The 19,015-nt window shown below is 44.0% G+C and overlaps 1 protein-coding gene across 1 annotated transcript; it reads left to right on the forward strand.

Moving 5' to 3' along the window:
• The first annotated feature begins 267 nt into the window (after positions 1-267).
• Positions 268-16,489, forward strand: RHBG (Rh family B glycoprotein). Its single transcript, XM_080985513.1, has 10 exons — positions 268-826; positions 4,269-4,455; positions 5,700-5,850; positions 6,662-6,809; positions 7,742-7,908; positions 9,476-9,613; positions 10,730-10,863; positions 11,969-12,090; positions 14,814-14,887; positions 15,674-16,489. Exons 1-10 carry the CDS (start codon positions 637-639, stop codon positions 15,752-15,754), a joined length of 1,392 nt encoding a protein of 463 aa, XP_080841639.1. The 5' UTR covers positions 268-636; the 3' UTR covers positions 15,755-16,489.
• The last annotated feature ends 2,526 nt before the right edge of the window (positions 16,490-19,015 follow it).

Consider the following 19,015-nt stretch of genomic DNA (forward strand, 5'->3'; position numbering starts at 1 on the left):
TTGATTGTTAATCCACTCTGGGAATTGTAGGGTCTCCTAACAGCTCTCAGCACCCTTAGCAAACTACAGCTCCCAGAATTTTTTGGGAGGGAAGCCATTGTTGGCATTGTTGGGAGGAAAGCTATAAAGTGGCATTGTTGAACTTTACATGTACGGTGTGAATGTGGTCTGTGTTATGCTTTCTTTCTTGCAATAAACAACCTCTTTTTAAGATGCCTTGTTTGATTATATATTTTAGTGAATAAATGTGGGGTACGCCTCTTGATTATTTCTTCATGTAAAAGACCCCCTCCTCTCTCAAGGTGAGTGTTTCTGGGGTTTTGAGGTGGGGTGGGTGCACGTCTTTCGCCTCTGTTTGGCTGCAGCGGCATCAAGCTGGGGAACGGCTGCCTGGAGGCCTTTTGGAGTCGCTCCTCCCTTCCAGGGTGTCCTCTCCTCGCTGCCTGCCACCTCCCTTGAAGCAAGTGGCTTTTTGCCAGGGCTGAGCAACCACTGAACATTTCCTGGGAGTGAGATGGGTGGGGCTCCCCTGAGAACTCATTGACTGGAAGGTGGGGCTTGGCTTGGCACCTGTGACTGCTTTCACTTTCCTCTTTCTCTCTCTCCTCTCCTTCTTTCCCGGTGGCTTCTCCCACAATGTCAGGGCACACCACCAACCTAAGGCTCAAGCTCCCCATCGCCTGTGTTTTCCTTCAGTTCCTGACTATTCTCCTCTTTGCCCTCTTCGTCCAGTATGATGCCGAAACAAGCGCCAAGCTCTGGCACGAGGAACTGGCTCTCCGCAACAAGAGCCACCTGCAGAACGAGTTCTATTTGCGCTACCCAAGTGAGTATTCACTGCTTTTGTTTTATTTTGTCTCTATCCCGCTTTCCTCCCAGGAATCAAAGCTGCTCACAAAAATTAAAACAAGCAGGGGAGGAAACACAGAAAGCTAAAAACACAGAAAGCACAAATACAGTGGTACCTCGGGTTACATACGCTTCAGGTTACATACGCTTCAGGTAACAGACTCCGCTAACCCAGAAATAGTACCTCGGGTTAAGAACTATGCTTCAGGATGAGAACAGAAATCGTGCTCCAGCGGCGCAGTGACAGTGGGAGGCCCCATTAGCTAAAGTGGTGCTTCAGGTTAAGAACCGTTTCAGGTTAAGAACGGACCTCTGGAACGAATTAAGTACTTAACCCGAGGTACCACTGTAGTTGAAAAGTAATTATTATTGCTGTTATTATTAGTATAGATGTATACTCCTCCTTTTTCCCGATGGGACTCAAGGCGGCTTACAGATACAGTGGTACCTTGGAAGTTGAATGGAATCCGTTCCGGAAGTCGGTTTGATTTCCAAAACAGTTCAGAAACCAAGGCGCAGCTTCCAATTGGCTGCAGGAAGCTCCTGCAGCCAACTGGAAATTGCAGAATTCGTAATGGACGTTCCGGTTCCAAGGAACGTTCACAAACCAGAACAACCACTTCTGGGTTTGCGGTGTTTGGGACCCAAAACGTTCATCTTGCAAGTCATTCGAGATCCAAGGTATGACTGTAAAAACAAGAACCAGTGAAATTGTAGGAAAAAACAATCATTACAAAACAATTAAACATTGAAAGATTTAAAACTGTATAGACATATAAAGTCTGTTTAAAACATACAAATAACCAAAATAAAAACAGCACAGCACCAGCCCTTTCTTTAAAAGCAGTCAGTTCCTAATAGAACAGGAAAGTCTTCACCTGCCAGTGGAAGGACAACAAGGAGGGTGACAGTCAGGCTTCTTTAGGGAGGGAGTTCCAAAATCTGGGAGCAGCCACTGAGAAGGCCCTCTATTGCATCCCCACCAAGTATAAATGTGAGGGTGGCAGGACTGAGAGGCAGGTCTCCCGTGAAGATCTCAGAGCCCGGGCAGGTTTGTATGGGAAAATACAGTCTTTCAGATATCCTAGACTTAAGCCAAAGTCTCTCCATTTTTTTATCCATTCATTTATTTTGTAAAATCTCTCTACTGTTTGATTGCGCTATAAAAACCCAGAACACCCCTTGATGTGATTTACAAAAAGAATAAAACTAAAAAACGGTCAGTAAAAAGAGTTAAGAGCAGCTATTTAAAACATTCAAATAACAATTAGGATTATTAATAAGCTAAAAACGGATTAAAATTGCCAACATTCTACAGATCTGGACAGGCTTGTCTAGAAGAAATGTTTTAAGCAGTCATCGAAAAGGGTAGGCTGCTGCTTGATGTCAATAGACATGGAGCTCCATATATTATTGAAAAATAGCATTTAAAAATGCATTGTATTCAGGAAACTTGATTGCCAAAAAAAGAGAGTATATTATGAGAAGTGAGTATTGAAATCCTGACAGATTTTTGCGAAGGGTTTTTATTTTATTTTAAAACAAATTGTTGGCTGATGTGGAAATATTACAAGCTGAAGGCTGCAGAAATGAGAAACTGAAATTGACAGTCATCCATCTTTAAGCATAACAGAGTCAAATTATATCCAGTTTACTGAAATCCTGCCCCATCCCCCTTTCCTGAATTTAACCCTGAGCCCCTAAGGCCTGTTCACACAGGGACATACATTTACTCTTGTATTTAAAATATTTCTATACCACTTTTCATCCAAGCAGATTCCTGGATAGTATACAATAATATAATGGGGACGAGCTGTGGCTCAGTGGAAGAGCCTAGAGTGTCTAAGTGTATAAGATTATGTCTAATAATGTGTATAATATGCAAGAGTTGTTCATATTTTTATCAGAACTGTACAGAAAAACTCACTTCCCACCACAATTAAGGAGCAAGCAGTGGATTGGAAAATCCCATCCCTGGTTGCTTGTGAATCCCTGCAATTCTAACTTTCTGCAGCTTTTACAATTGAAGTGAAAAGGTGCTCCTGGAGACCCATCCCCATTGTAGGAGATCAGCTGCCACGTAACTGAAGGTATCCACATGGTTATCGGCCTTTAAAAGGTTGCGAGGTTACTGCAAAAGGAAGCCGACAATTGTTCTGTTTGCAGACTGCAATGGCTCCTGTGTGTGTATTGGATCTTATCAGCACACGTATTCTCATTCGCTATCAGAGAAAACTCTTTGAAGCTGGCTGTGCATACATGGCGAGTGTACATTTCAGCCTTGGAATCTAGTTGAGCAGGCAAAGGTCTTTTGTAGGCGGCCTTCCTGGGTAACCGCATTTGGAATACAGTGGTAAATTGGTTCTCAAACTTAATCCGTTCCGGAAGTCCGTTCCAAAACCAAAGCATTCCAAAACTAAAGCATGCTTTCCCATAGAAAGTAATGCAAAACAGATTAATCCATTCCAGACTTTTACAAACAACCCCTAAAACAGCAGTTTGACATGAATTTTACTAACAAGAGCATTTATCCATAAAATGAAAGCAATAATCAATGTAATGTCCTATAAAAAACATAAGACAGTATTGTAGATTATAAAAAAATAAATTATTATTTTTTTCTTACCAGCACTGATGATAGTCATTGTTTGGATGGGGGGCTTTTATCCATTTTCGCAGTCACACAATCAATCAATCAGTAGTTGAACTGGTTTCAACACAGTCACAAAAACAAATTAACCAAAAAAGCCTCAAAAACAAAAACGCAAAATAAATAGCAAAAGCAAAAGCGCCAAACTTAATTCGTTCTGGAAGTCCTTTGGACTTCTGAAATGTTCAAAAACCAAGACGCAGCTTCTGATTGGTGCAGGTGCCCCCGAAACAATAGCCAACAGCTGCACTGGATGTTTGGCTTCCGAAAAACATTTGAAAACCGGAACACTTACTTCTGGTTTTTGGCGTTTGAGTACCAAGGTACCACTGTACTGTGACTGCACTGGGAATGCTGTGCACAGTTCTGGTTGCCTCGCCTCAAAAAGAATATTGCAGAGTTGGAAAAGGTTCAGAAAAGGGCAACCGAAATGATTTGAGGGGATGGAGCAAATCCCCTAATGAAGAAAGGTTGCAGCTTTTGTTACTTCTTAGTTTAGAGAAAAGGGAAGTAAGAGGTGACATGATGGACATTTATAAAATTACGCATGGCATGGAGAAAGTGGGCAAAGAAAAGCTTTCCTCCCTCTGTCAAAACACTGGAACTCATGGACACCCAATGAAATGGAATGTCAGAAGATTCAGAACAGATAAAAGAAAGTATTTCTTTATGCAGGACGTGGTTAATCTGTGGAACTCCCTCCCACAAGACACAGTAACGGGCATTTGTGCTCACATTTTAAACCAGTCCATTTCTCACCCTGATCCAGGTTTCCAAGATGTTCACACTATGATCTTTGTTGGCTTCGGCTTCTTGATGACCTTCCTGAAACGGTACAGCTTTGGGGGGGTGGCCTTCAACTTCCTGATAGCTGCCTTTGCCATCCAGTGGTCTATCCTCATCCAGGGTTTTTTCCATTCCTTCCATAATGGCAAAATCCACATTGGAATAGAAAGGTGAGCAAAGTGGCTCCTTCTCCAAGCTGCTTGGCCTTGGGAAAGGGCCTTAGAGACTCAGTTTCAGCCAGGGAGAGAGAGCAAGAGACCAATTCAGGAAAGCGTGATACCATCTTGGAGGTCTGGGGACCCAGGGGGCAGTGGGTTGGTGTAAGAAGGAGGGTGGGAGGAAAGGACAACATAAACAGTTCATGTTAACAAATGTTTAACAAGATACCTGCGAAAGTCAAAAGTAGGGGCAATGATTTACTGGAAACAGGTATCAGAAAGTAGGTGCTGCCCCTGGTCAATAGAGACAATTGTATGGTTAAAGGTGAGGGGGGGGTCAGTCTGGATGATACTCTGGGTCCCTTCTGCACCTGTTTAGAATTAAGTAGCAGAGGCTGCTGATTCAGCCAAACCAGTCCCTTTGTCAAGGTAATGGCCTTTTCTGGCCTGTGAAGTACAGCTATTTAACATATCCAAAGAAGTTGTTCTGTTGTCATAGAGACAAATGGGTATTCCTTATACTACCTCACCTGGCTGGATGCCACATCATCCTGGGATGGGCAACAATAAACCAAGAGATGCTGTGTGGAAGAGCATTTTGACTGGTTCTGGAAGCTAGAGACAGAGAGGCTTGTCTTGTTCTGTGCTGGACCCAAAGCTGCGGCTTGGGGCTTCTCTGGAGACCTAATGGGGAAGCAAGATCTACTAATGCTGTGAGCCCCTCCATCCCACTAAGGTTGTGTATATATATGTAAATAAAACCATATATCCTATAGACACTACAGTCTCCACTGACCCTCATTTCAAGGCACCCCTGGAATCTCTCACCACTTGGAGATTGGGGTGTGTGTGCAACAGTATATTGTTACATGCCACCACCCCAATCTTGAGCTGGTGATAGAATCTAGGGGTTCCAGGAACTCAGGGCATCATCCAGACTGACCCCCAAACCCACTATTATATTACAGGGCTTGTCTCCCAGTGCTCCTTTCACCAGACATGAGCAGTTACAAGCTTTCCGTAGCCAATCAGAACTCCCCATTGGACGACTTTGATGGTTGTGTCGTGTAGGTCAATCCTCCCTTCATTGGCCCTGAGTTAATTGGAGTTAACTTACAGCATTGCAGGGGGCTGGACTAGATGACCCTTGAGACCTCGTCCAACTCTGCAATTCTATAATTCTGTGACAGGGGGCAGGAAAGGTCGGCAGCCTAGACTGTCACATTCAGACTGTTGCTTCCAATGTTTTCTGCCAGCATGATCAATGCCGACTTCTGTGCTGGGGCAGTCCTGATCTCTTTCGGAGCCGTTCTTGGCAAGACGAGTCCTGTCCAGCTGCTACTGATGACTGTATTGGAAGTCACCCTCTTTGGCATTAATGAATATATCTTACTTAGTCGCTTTGGGGTGAGTCTTTGCATTAAAAATGATGCTATTTAATCATGTATTGCATTTGTGTCTTGTATTTCTGTCAGGTTGCTTGAGGTAGCAATGTGTACATGCAACAAACATAAAACATTGGGAGAAAATCCTTGCAATGGTGTATACATTAGTCAAAGCCACATACCAAAAAATGCTTATTAGGATAAATTCACACTAAAGCGCTGAAGAATTTTCATGAGGATTTATTTATTTTTAATCACAAATTGCTGCAGAAATGTGAAGAGAAGAGAGCCAGTGTGGTATAGTGGCTAGACTGTCATATGAGGACCCGGGTGAAACCAGGGTTCAAATTCCCACTCAGTCATCGTGAATCTCACTGGCTGACCTTGAGTTTTTAGGGAGAAAGGTGGGATACAAATGGAAGTCATAATAAAAATAATAATTTAAGATAGTAATAAATGAGAAACTGAGAGAACCAAAATTGACAGATGCTTCTGTCCCTATCATGCTGTGCCCTTTGCCGAAGCAAATTTGGATGAATGTTGAATAAAGATGTTATCTGGAGGGACCCTCAAAGGATATTTCTGAAATTAATTCTGGGACTGGAGCACCCATACTTTGCCTTAGCTTTTTGCTTCAGTTAATTTGCACATCCCTTTTTGACGGTAAACCTGTGTAGGCAGGGACAGTCTTTTTTAACTGACTGTATAGAAGCCGCTCTGGGAGCCTTTTTGGCTGAAGTGTAGGGTATAACTGCTAATAATAATACAGTAATAATAATATCTGTGTGTGCCACTTTTGCAATTGTGTGCTCCTTTCTGACCTTCTGGCTCAGGCAAAGGATGCTGGGGGCTCCATGACCATCCATACCTTTGGGGCCTACTTTGGATTGATGGTGTCCAGGATTCTTTACCGGCCTCAGCTGAAGAAGAGCAGAGAACGAGAAGGCTCCACCTATCACTCAGATCTCTTTGCTATGATTGGTAAGAGCCACCACATAGGTGGAGGGTTGTTGCTGCCGTTAATGGCTCAATCTTATAGGAAGAGGGGTTTTTAGAGCAAGAGGGAACGGACTGTTTTCTGTCCCAGAAAAATGAAGTTAGGAGAGAAGGGCCACCTTCTAGTCCAGAACCTTCTCCCTCACAGTGGCCAGTCAGGAAATAACACCTTAAGAACCTAACAGAAGAACATAAGCAGAGCCTGATGGATCAGGCCAATGGCCCATCTAGTCCAGCATCCTATTCTCACAGTGGCCAACCAGATGCTTGTGGGAAACCCACAAGAATGGCCTGAGCACAAAAGCAACTCTCTCTTCCTGTGACTACCAGCAGCTGGTATTCAGAAGCATTACTGCCTCTGACCAGTGCATAGCCATCGCAGCTAGTAGCCACTGGTTGCCTTATCTTCCTCCATGAATTTTTCCAGTCCTCTTTTAAAGCCCTCCAAACTGGTGGCCATCACTGCCTCCTGTGGGAGGGAATTCCATTGTTTAACTCTGTGTTGCATGAAGAAACGCTTTCTTTTGTCTGTCCTGACTCTTCCAGCTTCATTGGATGTTCATGAGTTCTAGTGTTATTGTGGTGTCAGTGCGTCTGGCTGTTAACCAGAAGATTTGGGGTTCGAGTTCACCCAGGGATGGCTGTGGGCAGGATTTCTGCATTGAACGGGGTTAGAATAGATGACCCCCGAGATCCCTTCGAACTCTACAATTCTATGAAGAAAGGAAGAAAGTCATTTCTCTAAATATGACTTTACACCCCTATGTCTTGGTTGTTTCTTACCAACTGGATGCTGCTGGAAAGTCCAGTGGAGGCAGAGCATGCGCCTCATGGCTAGTTGTCGATGATAGCATTATTGTCCTCTGACTTTGTCCAATCCTCTTTTAAAGCTGCTTCCCTTTCTTCCCTCCATGCAGGAACTCTCTTCCTCTGGCTTTTCTGGCCCAGCTTCAATTCAGCGGTGGCGGCCCATGGAGATGACCAGCTACGGACGGTCATGAACACCTACTTCTCCCTGGCTGCGAGTACCCTCACCACCTTCGCCCTCTCGGCCCTGGTGAATGGAGGGGGCAAGCTGGACATGGTGAGGCCAGTTTGGTGGCCTCTTTTGTAGGGCTTTGGGTGAAAAGAGCATCCCTGCTCACCCCTGTCATACATTAGATCAGGCTTCCTCAACCCCGGCCCTCTAGGTGTTTTGAAACTACAATTCCCATCATCCCTGACCACTGGTCCTGCTAGCTAGGCCAATAACATCTGGAGGACCAAGGCTGAGGAAGCCTGCATTAGATTCTGGGGCTTCCAGACTGTCGTTCTTTTCTGAGGGGATTAAATCACATCTTGGCAGGTCAACAACCTCTCTTCCCTCAAAAGACTGGATTTTTTGGCAACAAGGAAAGTGAAGGGGAAATGACTTGCTTTCATGTGACATCATCTAACCTCCCAGCTAGCAAATCAGTGCTCATGAAATAACCAACACCATCTAATCTCCCTGTCAACAAATCAAAGAATAGATAGTCTGAAAGCACTTATGTGGGAATTAAATTCTAGTTCCCATTTATAGAGCGATGTGGAAGACCCTTTGATTAGTTCCCTTTTCCCTCCTATTAAAAACTACACAAGACACTCTCTTTTTAAAGTTTAAATAGCAAATAACTTTTACTCAGTGTACTTGTACTTGCAGATTAAAATATACGACGCAGGTAGGAGTTACTGTACAGTGGTGCCTCGCAAGACGAAATTAATCCGTTCCGCGAGTCTCTTTGTCTTGCGGTTTTTTCGTCTTGCGAAGCACGGCTATTAGCGGCTTAGCGGCTATTAGCGGCTTAGCGGCTATTAACGGCTTAACGGCTTTAAGAAAAAGGAAACAAACTTGCAAGAACTCGCAAGACGTTTCGTCTTGCGAAGCAAGCCCATAGGGAAATTCGTCTTGCGGAACGACTCAAAAAACGGAAAACTCTTTCGTCTAGCGAGTTTTTCGTCTTGCGAGGCATTCGTCTTGCGGGGCACCACTGTACTTATGTTGCTAATACATCTTACGTAGATTTGCATCTGAGATAAATACTGTTACAGCCTAGCTCTGAGGCAGACAGCAGCATAACAGAACATACCTGCTGCTCTAACTGTTAAGGCTGTCCATAACTGCCATAACTGTACCAACTGAAATAACTGCCTCTGACGTATGACATCACAGAGTTCTATAGCCCCTGTGAACATTAATCCTTTACTTAACATTTTGGATGCTTTCATCCCACACTTTGGGCCATTGATGTAAAGCAGTATCGTGCCATTTGAAACAGCCATGGCTTCTTCCTTAGAAGGATTAAGGGTGCTTAATTGGGGTAATTCCGCTGCAAAAATGTGCATGTCAGGCAAAAAGGCATGCCAAAATGTGCCTATTAGGTGAAATTTGCACTGAAATACTGATGGGGGAAAATAATTGTTGTTGTTTATTTTAAAAAATCACAAATTTTAGAATGAAACAACGAGAAGCTGAAATAAGCTGAAATTGACAGATTTGCTCACTCCCTGGCCTAGAGAGCTTCCTTCAATGCAGATTAGGGGGCTGAGTTTCCCCCTCGCTGCTGCACGCCCTCCTCCTATCCTGCCTCACACTGAAGCCATTTGATTATCTATTGATTTTCTCTTACCAGGTTCATGTTCAAAATGCAGCCTTGGCTGGTGGAGTGATTGTTGGGACCTCAGGAGAGATGATGCTGACCCCATTTGGAGCCATGATTGCAGGGGTCTTGGCTGGCTCTGTGTCAGTTCTTGGCTTCAAATTCCTTACGGTATGTTTCCCTCCAAAACAACAGCAACTTTTGGGGAAATGCAAAGAATTCTGTGCCACAAGGAAGTGACATTACCAGTTTTCCTTGGACTTCCAAAGAAGTGCCATAACTCAGTGGTGGGGCATTTTTACACCCTAGTCCAGGGATAGCCCTTGTTACGCCTTCCAGGTTTGAGCTCTAGATTTCTGAGCAGCCACTAAAAGAAGCGTCAGTAAATCATTATTCTTTATGCCAGCATGTAGGCCTTCAAAAAGGGGCAGTAAACATGAACAGGGTGAGAAATCCATCGCCTCCCAAATTAGTTTGGATACTTCTCAGGACACCATAGAATCATAGAATTATAGAGTTAGAAGGGACCCTCAGGGTCATCTAGTCCAACCCCCTGCAATGCAGGTATGTCAGCTAAAGCATCAATGGCAGATGGCCTCTGCTTTGAAAGCTTAAAAACCAGCCCCCCAAATGCCTGCATGACCAGGCAACCTCACCATAAACCCCACTAGCTCAAGTTTTACTGAACAACAAAGGCACCTCCTGCCATCATAAATACTGGGAGTCTCCTACAAGCCCCTTCTGGTTTCTAACACTGTACAGTGGTACCTTGGGTTACAAACGCTTCGGGTTACAAACGCTTCAGGCTATAAACTCCGCTAACCTGGAAGTAGTACCTCAGGTTAAGAACTTTACCTCAGGATGAGAACAGAAATCGCGCGGCGGCAGCAGGAGGCCCCATTAGCTAAAGTGGTACCTCAGGTTAAGAACAGTTTCAGGTTAAGAACAGACGTCCGGAACGAATTAAGTTCTTAACCAGAAGTACTACTGTAATTGAAACGATCTGCCATGGTGACTAGAGATTTGGTGCCATTTTAAAAAATAGTAATAATAAGGTTCAGGTTCCCAAGATTTTGGGGAAACATTATGTGCATCTTTGTGAACAGAAAGTGCCCCACTAGATGGGTGAGTACCACCACACACAATCCCCAGGAGGCCACCTAGATGCTTGATGCAGGAAATCCAGGACTAGAGCCTCCTTGAGAGATGGCAGTCTATCTTGCGGCATGGAATCCCATCCATTCTGTGCCAAAATTCTTTTTGTGCTGAATGCCTCTTCCTCCCCAGCCCTTTCTGGCCTCCAGGCTGAAAATACATGACACCTGTGGAGTCCACAACCTGCACGGGATGCCAGGAATCCTTGGTGGCCTCCTTGGCGTGCTGGTGGCAGGGCTGGCAACAGAAGATGTTTACGGAGATGGGTGAGTCCTGGTGAGAGCCAATGTGGCTTAATGGTTCTTCCATAAACTTTGATCTATGGAACTGGCCCTGTTACAGGTGTCACATAATGCACATTCCACATTTGTAAGAAATCAGTCTTTTAGAGCGGTATATTGACGCTAGGCAGGCACCCATGTTGTACTCCTTTTGGTGCTTGGTAAAAACATTTTTTTAATAATGATGATTACATTTATTACCTGCCCTTCACCAACAGGTCCCAGAGAGGTTTACAACGATTTTAAAGTAGAGAATTGAAGGCAGTTAAAATACTTTGTTGTTGTTTAGTCATTTAGTTGTGTCCGACTCTTCGTGATCCCATGGACCAGAGCACGCCAGGCACTTCTGTCTTGCACTGCCTCCCGCAGTTTAGTCAAACTCAAGATGGAAGCTACCAGCATGAGTTAAAATACTACATTCACAATAATAAGGTGTGACCTGAAACATGCAAATCTCAGGTGCCAAAGGCCAGAGCAAAGAGGTTTAGGCAAGCTTACCCAGTTATGTAAATGTCAACGTGTTTTTAGCTCATTTTTTATTTTGTTTTTTGAATGTTTTACATATATGCATGCATACATACATACATACATACATGCATAAATTTATTTGTATGCTGCCTTTTCATAGAACCATGCTCAAGGCAGCTTACAACATGAAACAGCACAAAATTACAAACAAAACAAAAGTAAATAAATGTCTGTAACTGTTGTTACAGTTACAACTGTAACTGTTGTTATTGATAATTTTTCATGTTTTATTCTTCTATTCTCTCTGAGGCTTTTTTCTTACTATCAAGCGGTATATAAATTTTATGAAACAAATAAATGTAATTGGTGTGTTGGGGCTAAGGGTTCAAATCCCCACACATTGAGTGGCCTTCAGTCTATTCTCTGTCAGCCCAGACAACCTCACATGGGTTGTTGTAAAGATAAAATGGGGTAGAACCTGTTGGAGGGAGAGTGGAATATAAATATAGATAACAATGTTAATATTAATCCAACTCGCAAGAGATCAGACTCCAGCCTGTTTTCCAGGACAGGCCAAGCTTGTTGAGACCCACTCACTGGATCTTGTCTGTTGCCTTTGCAGCCTGGCGGACATCTTTCCTCTTGTCGCCTCTGGGAAACGGACCACCACGTACCAAAGCCTCTTCCAGCTGAGTGGTTTGGTTGTCACTCTGGGATTGGCTATGACTGGTGGAAGCATTGTGGGTGAGTTTCTCCATGGCCAAAGATTTGAAGGTGGAGGTAATGCCATTCCCAACCCTTTGCAAGGAATGAGGAGGGGGAGCTTTCCGATTATTCAAAATATTTCTATTGCACTTTCCCCACAATAATTTCAAAAGCACCCCCAGCTCCCTCAGCCATTCTTCATAAGGGTTGGTTTCCGGACCCTTAATGATCTTGGTCACTCTCCTCTGTACACCTTCCAGCTTGTCAGCATCCTTCTTAAATTGTGATGCCCAGAATGGACACAGTAATCCAGGCATGGTCTGACCAAGGCAGAATATAGCAGTACTATGACTCCCGTTGATCTGGACATTAGGCTTCCGTAGATCCAGCCTAGAATTGCATTAGCTTTTTATGTTGCAGTTGCCATAACCATCACCACCACAATGCCCTGGAATGATCATTTGAATCTGGCACTGTAGAGCTGAATAGGGAGTGTCATGGGGCCATTTTCCACACAGCCCTAGACGCAATAACAAAAAATATATATATATATCTTCAGTGGCAGTAAAAGTTCTCATCATTATCTGTCCTGGTGACAGAGTGGCTCCCCTAAATTTCACCAGGCTCAGCCCACCATAGATGGTACCACAATTCCTAGCGTCGCCCCCCTTCACTTCTGAAGGCAGAGGGGTACCCTTGAGGGCCAAGAATTACTTCTGGTAGTTGACTGTTTGCTACTCCTTAAGCATTGAAGATCATGCTAAAGGCCCATCCAGTCCAGCATCCTCTCATGGGAGAATTTGTTTCAACACTTTTTGTGCATTTGCACATCACATTGCCCTTAGTTTGGCTTGTACAACTTACCTGCCTCCATAGAGGAGCAGAGCAAAAAATCTGTGTTGTACAGCCCCTCTTTCTGAGTGGTGAGAGACTCCACAGGTTTCTGAGCTTACCCAGGGTTTGGTGTCCTTGGAATGAAGGTTGATGAAGACCGTGGTGTCTTTTAAAAAATTTATAAATCTTTATTAAACATTCAACAATTACATACATAACAATGTGGAGACTGTGGTGTCTTTAGGATGCTTGGTTTTATTTACTGTTAAGTTGTGGGCGAACATGTCAGACGACACAGCGATGCTTTAAGCAGCTCTTCTTTATTCAGATGCTAGAACAGAACTAGGCTGAGGAGCTCAGTCAGCCTGCTTATATAGAGCTCCAGAACAATGCAACTGTTGCCATTTTCTAAAACTATCCAATCACTGAATGTCACTTTTCGATCCTTCATTTGCATACAAAACTATCCAATCACTGAACGTCACTTTTTGATCCTTCATTTGCATAACTATCTACAGTATCCCCCTGCTGGCCCAGGGTGAGAACTTCAGTACATAACATTTACACATATATACAACTTGAGGACAAGATGAAGGAGCTCACAGCATGAATTCCCCAATAGATCTTGCTTTCTCTGTTAGGTTTCCAATGAGATCTCCAAGTCATAGCTTGGGGTCCAGCACAGAGGCACACATGTCTCTGTGCCTCTGCCATCAACCGGAACTCAGCCCCCTTTGGCCTCTTGTTCCCCATAGGAATATGTGCCATCCAGCCAACTGAGGTGGGAAAAGGTCCACCCATTTATCTCTATGGCAAACTCTTAGGAACGTAAATGGTACTCTCTGTGTGAGCCAGCCAGCGGAGTATGGTGGTTAGAGTGTCAGACTAGGACCTGGGAGACCAGGGTTTGAATCCCTGCTTGGCCATGAAGCTCGCTGGCTGACTTTGGCCCAGTCACTGCCTCTCAGCCTAAGCTACATCACAAAATTGTTGTGGGAGATAAATGAGGGGGAGAACCATGCACACCACCTTGAGCTCCTTGGAGGAAAAAAGGCGAGATACAAATGCAGTAAAAGAAATAAAATACTTAAAAGGCAAGCCAAACCAGTTTGACTGATTCACCAGGTTTCCTCCTGTCAATTCTAACTTTGCTGTCACAGGTTTGGAAGGAACCCACGGATATCATTCAGATTCACACCCTAAATAGTTATCACTATTAAAATCATGGGAGGGTAGATTTCAAATTTTTGAAGGCACCACTTTGATCGCTACATAAAACCATTTAAAACAGAGTTTAGCAATGTTGGTTGCTGATGACAGTATTGCATGAGAAAATAGAGAAGACCGAATTGTGGTCATTGAAACAGTATTGAACCAATCAATTTTCTCCATTCATTCCTTTTTCAAGGCACAACCTTTTTCTTGCCACTGGAGGTCAGTACAAGCTAAAATATGGATATTTCCCAGCCACGGCCTCCTCAAACCAGCAATTTGAGGATGGACTTGGGCTGGATTATAAAAATAGAAGGGCTATTTTGTTTAATGTTGGAAGAACTCAGAAAGATTTTGGCCACATATACACCATACATTTAAAGCACTGTGATACCACTTCAAATGGTTCCCCAAAGAATCCTGGGAGCTGTAGTTTCTTAAGGGTGCTGAGAGACCCCCATTCCCATCACAGACCCACCAATTCCAGAATGGTTTAAGAAATCAATCCCACTTTCCAAGGAAGTATGGAAATTGTAGCTCTGGGGAGGGAATGGGGGGGGTCTCTCAGCACCCATAGTTCCCAGAATTCTTTGGGAGAAGCTGTTAGATGTATGGTGGTATGACTGTGGCTTCATGTCCTGCATTTGAAGGCAGCTTAGAGTTCTCCTTCTATGCCATGACACACACACCCCATTCCTCCCTCTTGCATTTCCCAGGGGTCATCATGAAGTCGCGGATACTTGGATCTCCAAATGACTCTCTCTGCTTTGAAGATAATATCTACTGGGAGGTATCTGCACTTTTGCTATTTATTATTTGATCATTAATACAGTGGCATCAGTATATTATTTTGCCCTGTGCCCCATCCCACTGATGAAATGACTGCTTCCAGGTGACCCTTGAGGAGCTCTGCTTCCCATCTCCCTGTGCGGGATATTTAAAGGGCGGTCAAACCAACTATTCGTGTTTTGCTAGATAGGCACATGATAGGAGCTCGCAGAGTTTTCCTGTAAACTTGCTAAAGAGAACTCTGTGAGAGACACTCCAACTGTGCTTTGAAAGGGGGAGGACATAGCTGTATATTATCCTTCCTGCCTGGGCACACCCTCTCTTTCTATCTCTCTTCATCCTGCCAGCAATGTGAGAACAAGCTCTAATGCCATTTCAAGCAAGACGTATGTCTTTGTAACTGAATTGCCATTTTAAGCCTGCCTAAACAAATTTGCTGTTTCTGCTACTCTTCAACAAGTATTCTGTAGTTGTTATTTTTACCTTTTACAAGATTCTTTGTAATATTGTTATTTTAAGGGAGAGAAAGGGGGAGAATACCAGGAAAATCTAGTCTGCCTTAAACATCCTGGATTACTTAAACTAAAAGGCCAAAACTAGCCTAGCTAAGCTTCCATTTTCAGCTGCAAAGGGGTGGCACTCTGCTGAACTCACAAACGTGAGGAAAGAAGGATAATATCTAATAAATATATCCTCTCCTAGCATCTATTCACATCCCAGCACCCATGAGGTGAGGGGGGTTGGGATGTTGGTGTCCTTTTCTCACCTGATTGCTCCTTCTACTTAGGTTCCTGAGGATCATCACAATGGCTTCCAGGGTGTTGTGGTTGTGAGAGCCCAGGAGACAGACAGAGACTCAAGCGCCTGACAGAATGCTGCCGTCTTCTACACAGCAGCAGGCAAAAAGATGAAAGCAAGGGATCTGCCATGTTCAGGAGATCCCAGCCATTAGGAGATCTGCTCCGAAGTCAAAATACCACAAAGGTGGTTCCAGGGCTCCAGTCCCCTTAGAAGGCAGAGCCAGAGGATTCGCCAGATGATTTGCCTGTGGTGACTCTGTTTTGCAAAGGAGTGCATTCTGCGTATTCTCAGAAGCACTGCCTTATGTGTTATTACTTTGCATATTCCAAAGGTGAGCCATGGCACCCTGAAACAGGTTCCAGCATTACACACTGATGATCCACCCTTCTCAAATGAGGCCCTTGACCCTTTGGACAAGAAGGACCCTGAAGCCAAGATGAAGATGAAATGGTCAAATCTTCGACCTGAATATACTTGCCTTCACTTAGGGATTTCTTCCACAAGACTGCCAAGGCAGTGCTCATTTCCTGAAAGGCTGGTGGCTAACTACTGCCATTTTTGTGGTATTTGTTCATCATCCTGTGATCCAAAAATACAACTTGGCCTTTCAACATAAAATCCTTGGCTAGCATGGTTGAAACCTCGGAAAGCAAACATCAGGACAGAAATGCAAAATCAAACAGGGGGCGGTAGTTGGAATATTTGTAATGATTTGATTACTAATATTTGTATTTAAATAGTGGAAACATTTGTGTGATGACTTACATATTTTTTTATTATGCCCTAAATCCATATAACTGAAGTCCTGAGAGACCCTCTTGTGCTATTTCAAATATCTGTTAAAATGACAGTCGTTTGCTCTATCTGTTAAAAACAAATGAAAAGTTTAGGATGTCTGTGGTGACCCTCGGAACCTTCTGACTGAGTAATAATGAGCAGATTTATTGTGGCAGACGTCTTTGCCACAATAAATCTGTTAGTACTGAGGATGCCACAAGACTTTCTGTTGCATTTGCTGCAACAGATGAAATGCAAACTAACCCCTCTGGCGAGAGTCACCATGGCAGGGATTTTCAAGAAGTGAATCTATGGCCAGCACAGAGGTCTGATGCTGAGCTGAACCCGGAACTGAGTTCTACCTTTAGAAAAGCCCCAGGAGTATTTTTAGGAGGCTGCGGAGAAGCATCATGCGCTCCAGAAAAACACAGACCAATACAGAAGTCTCTCCAGGCTGGAATATTATTATTATGTATTCAGTTTATATACTGCCCTTTATCAAAAGATCCCAAGGCTGTGCACAATATTAAGAACACATTTTAGAGAGCATCAATAGTAAAAAAAAAAAGCATAATAACAGACAACATAATAATAAAATCATCATCATAACACCAATACTGGATAGCTCAGTTGGTTAGAGCGTGGTCTGATAATGCCAAGGTTTCAGGTTTGATCCCTATGTGGGACAGCTGTATATTCATGCAATTCAGGGGGTTGGACTAGATGATCATCAGGGTCCCTTCCAACTCTACAATTCTATGATTCTAACAGTGCCCCCAGTCACAGTTTTAACAGGCCATAGATTATTTAATGGCTAAAGACCTGGGTAAAGAGGAATGTTTAGAGGAAGCTGCCTTATACTGTACTGAGTCAGACCACTGGTCCATCTAGCTCAGTACTGCCTACACTGACTGGCAGCAGCTCTCCAAGGTTTCAGGCAGGGAAACTTACACAGGTTTACTGGAAATGCCTGAACATGGGACCTTCTTAATCACTGGGCAACTGCCCTTTCCCACTTTCCCCCCAAAAGGCTGGGATATATGCTACATAACAGGAATTGAAGTTATGAAAAAGTTACGGCAGTATTCTCAATGTTTTATGTCATGTTGTAATCTTTTCTCCAAAGGAAATATTTGAAACAGGGATAATGTTTCTCCAAATATTTCCTACTATCCCATTCAGTATCTGCCGCCCCCCTGGCAGTTCTCACAGTATATTAAAGTACTATCTGACATGAATTAAACCCTTTGACTTCTTCCTCTAATAACTTCATTTGCCACCCCCTGTTTTTGTTCTGGAAATGGGGTACAATTCTTACTAGATTTTTTTGGTATCTTTTTTGTATCTTATTTTATTTTTCTACACTAGTTTGATGACCTCAGGCTGTGCAGCAGTTTAGAAATTTATAAAACAAACAAATCCCTGCCATTTGGCTTTGCCATTTGGTATCAGAGCAACAAAGCCACCCCTAGATGTATACAGCTATTATTTCATAAATGACTGGCTTGCACCTCAGCGAAAGCCTCCTTAAGTCAAAGCAGCTTCAGCAGGCCTCTAAGCATCCTGACTCTACGGCCCTCCTTTCTCCCTTTCCTGTTAAAACACAGGACTCCCCTCCCTCGACATTTCAGGAGAGAGTCTGCCGTGGCTTGACTGAGAGGGGCTGTGAGGAGAAGGCCATTTTGGCAGAAAAGTAGTGGAGAAAGGGAAGTAAGAAATAAAAAGCTCAGAGAAAGAATGGAAGACAGATACCAAAGACAGCAAATTGGGGGGGGGGGTGCAGTTGAAAACACAGAAATGTATCTGTACTGTTGTGGGGTGGGTGGGTCCACCACAGGCCCAGATGGTGTCACTGAGAACTTGGTGACACCCCAAAGCCTGAGTTCTGGGAGTTCTGGTTTGAGGGGCAGGCTCCTTGGTGCTCTGTAGGCCCGGCCAAAGACAGTGAAGAACAATATGGTGCCCTGCCCATTCCATGTAGACTGGCCATCAAATCCCTACTTCAACAACGGGGGTCTCTGCACCTGAGGCAGCAAGTCAGACTGTGTACACAGGTGCAACAGAGATGGATTTAGGAGGAACAGCTCCCCAGCATCAGCCGTCTGAGGCAGTTGCCTCGCTTTGCCTAATGTTAGAGCCAGCCCTGTTGCCCAACCTTTGCCTGTCTGTAGCTGATATTTCTAATGTCCTTGGCCTTCCAATGTCAAGGTTCGGCAAGGGCCCTGGTTCAGTGGCAGAGCGTCCACCTTGCAGGCAGAAGATCCCAGGATCAATCTCCAGGTAGTACTAGGAGAGACTCCCACCTGAAACCCTGGAGAGCCATCGCTGCCAGTCCGTGTGAACAATACTGACAGCTTCCAGTGTTCCTGTGTCAAACTTCCCACTTAGATTTGACCTCGGCCTTGACATGCTTTCAGTTGGAAGCACCTTGCTGGGCAAGGTTTGTGTTACTCTCTTGGTGATGGCACCATACAGATCAGAATAACGGCGAATGAGCAAGGGCTGAGATAATTGGTGTGGAGGAGAGATGACAGCATGGATCCCGCTGTCC

The sequence above is a fragment of the Podarcis pityusensis genome (assembly GCF_964106645.2).
Source record: "Podarcis pityusensis genome assembly, chromosome: 16".
NCBI classification, from domain to species: Eukaryota; Metazoa; Chordata; class Lepidosauria; order Squamata; family Lacertidae; genus Podarcis; species Podarcis pityusensis.

Excerpts from the sequence above, each read along its gene's own strand:
- RHBG (XM_080985513.1), top strand. The coding sequence starts at position 637 with ATGTCAGGGCACACCACCAACCTAAGGCTCAAGCTCCCCATCGCCTGT. Across the intron at positions 7,909-9,475 it reads GAGGGGGCAAGCTGGACATG|GTTCATGTTCAAAATGCAGC; the intron begins GTGAGGCCAGTT and ends TTCTCTTACCAG. Across the intron at positions 12,091-14,813 it reads GACTGGTGGAAGCATTGTGG|GGGTCATCATGAAGTCGCGG; the intron begins GTGAGTTTCTCC and ends TGCATTTCCCAG.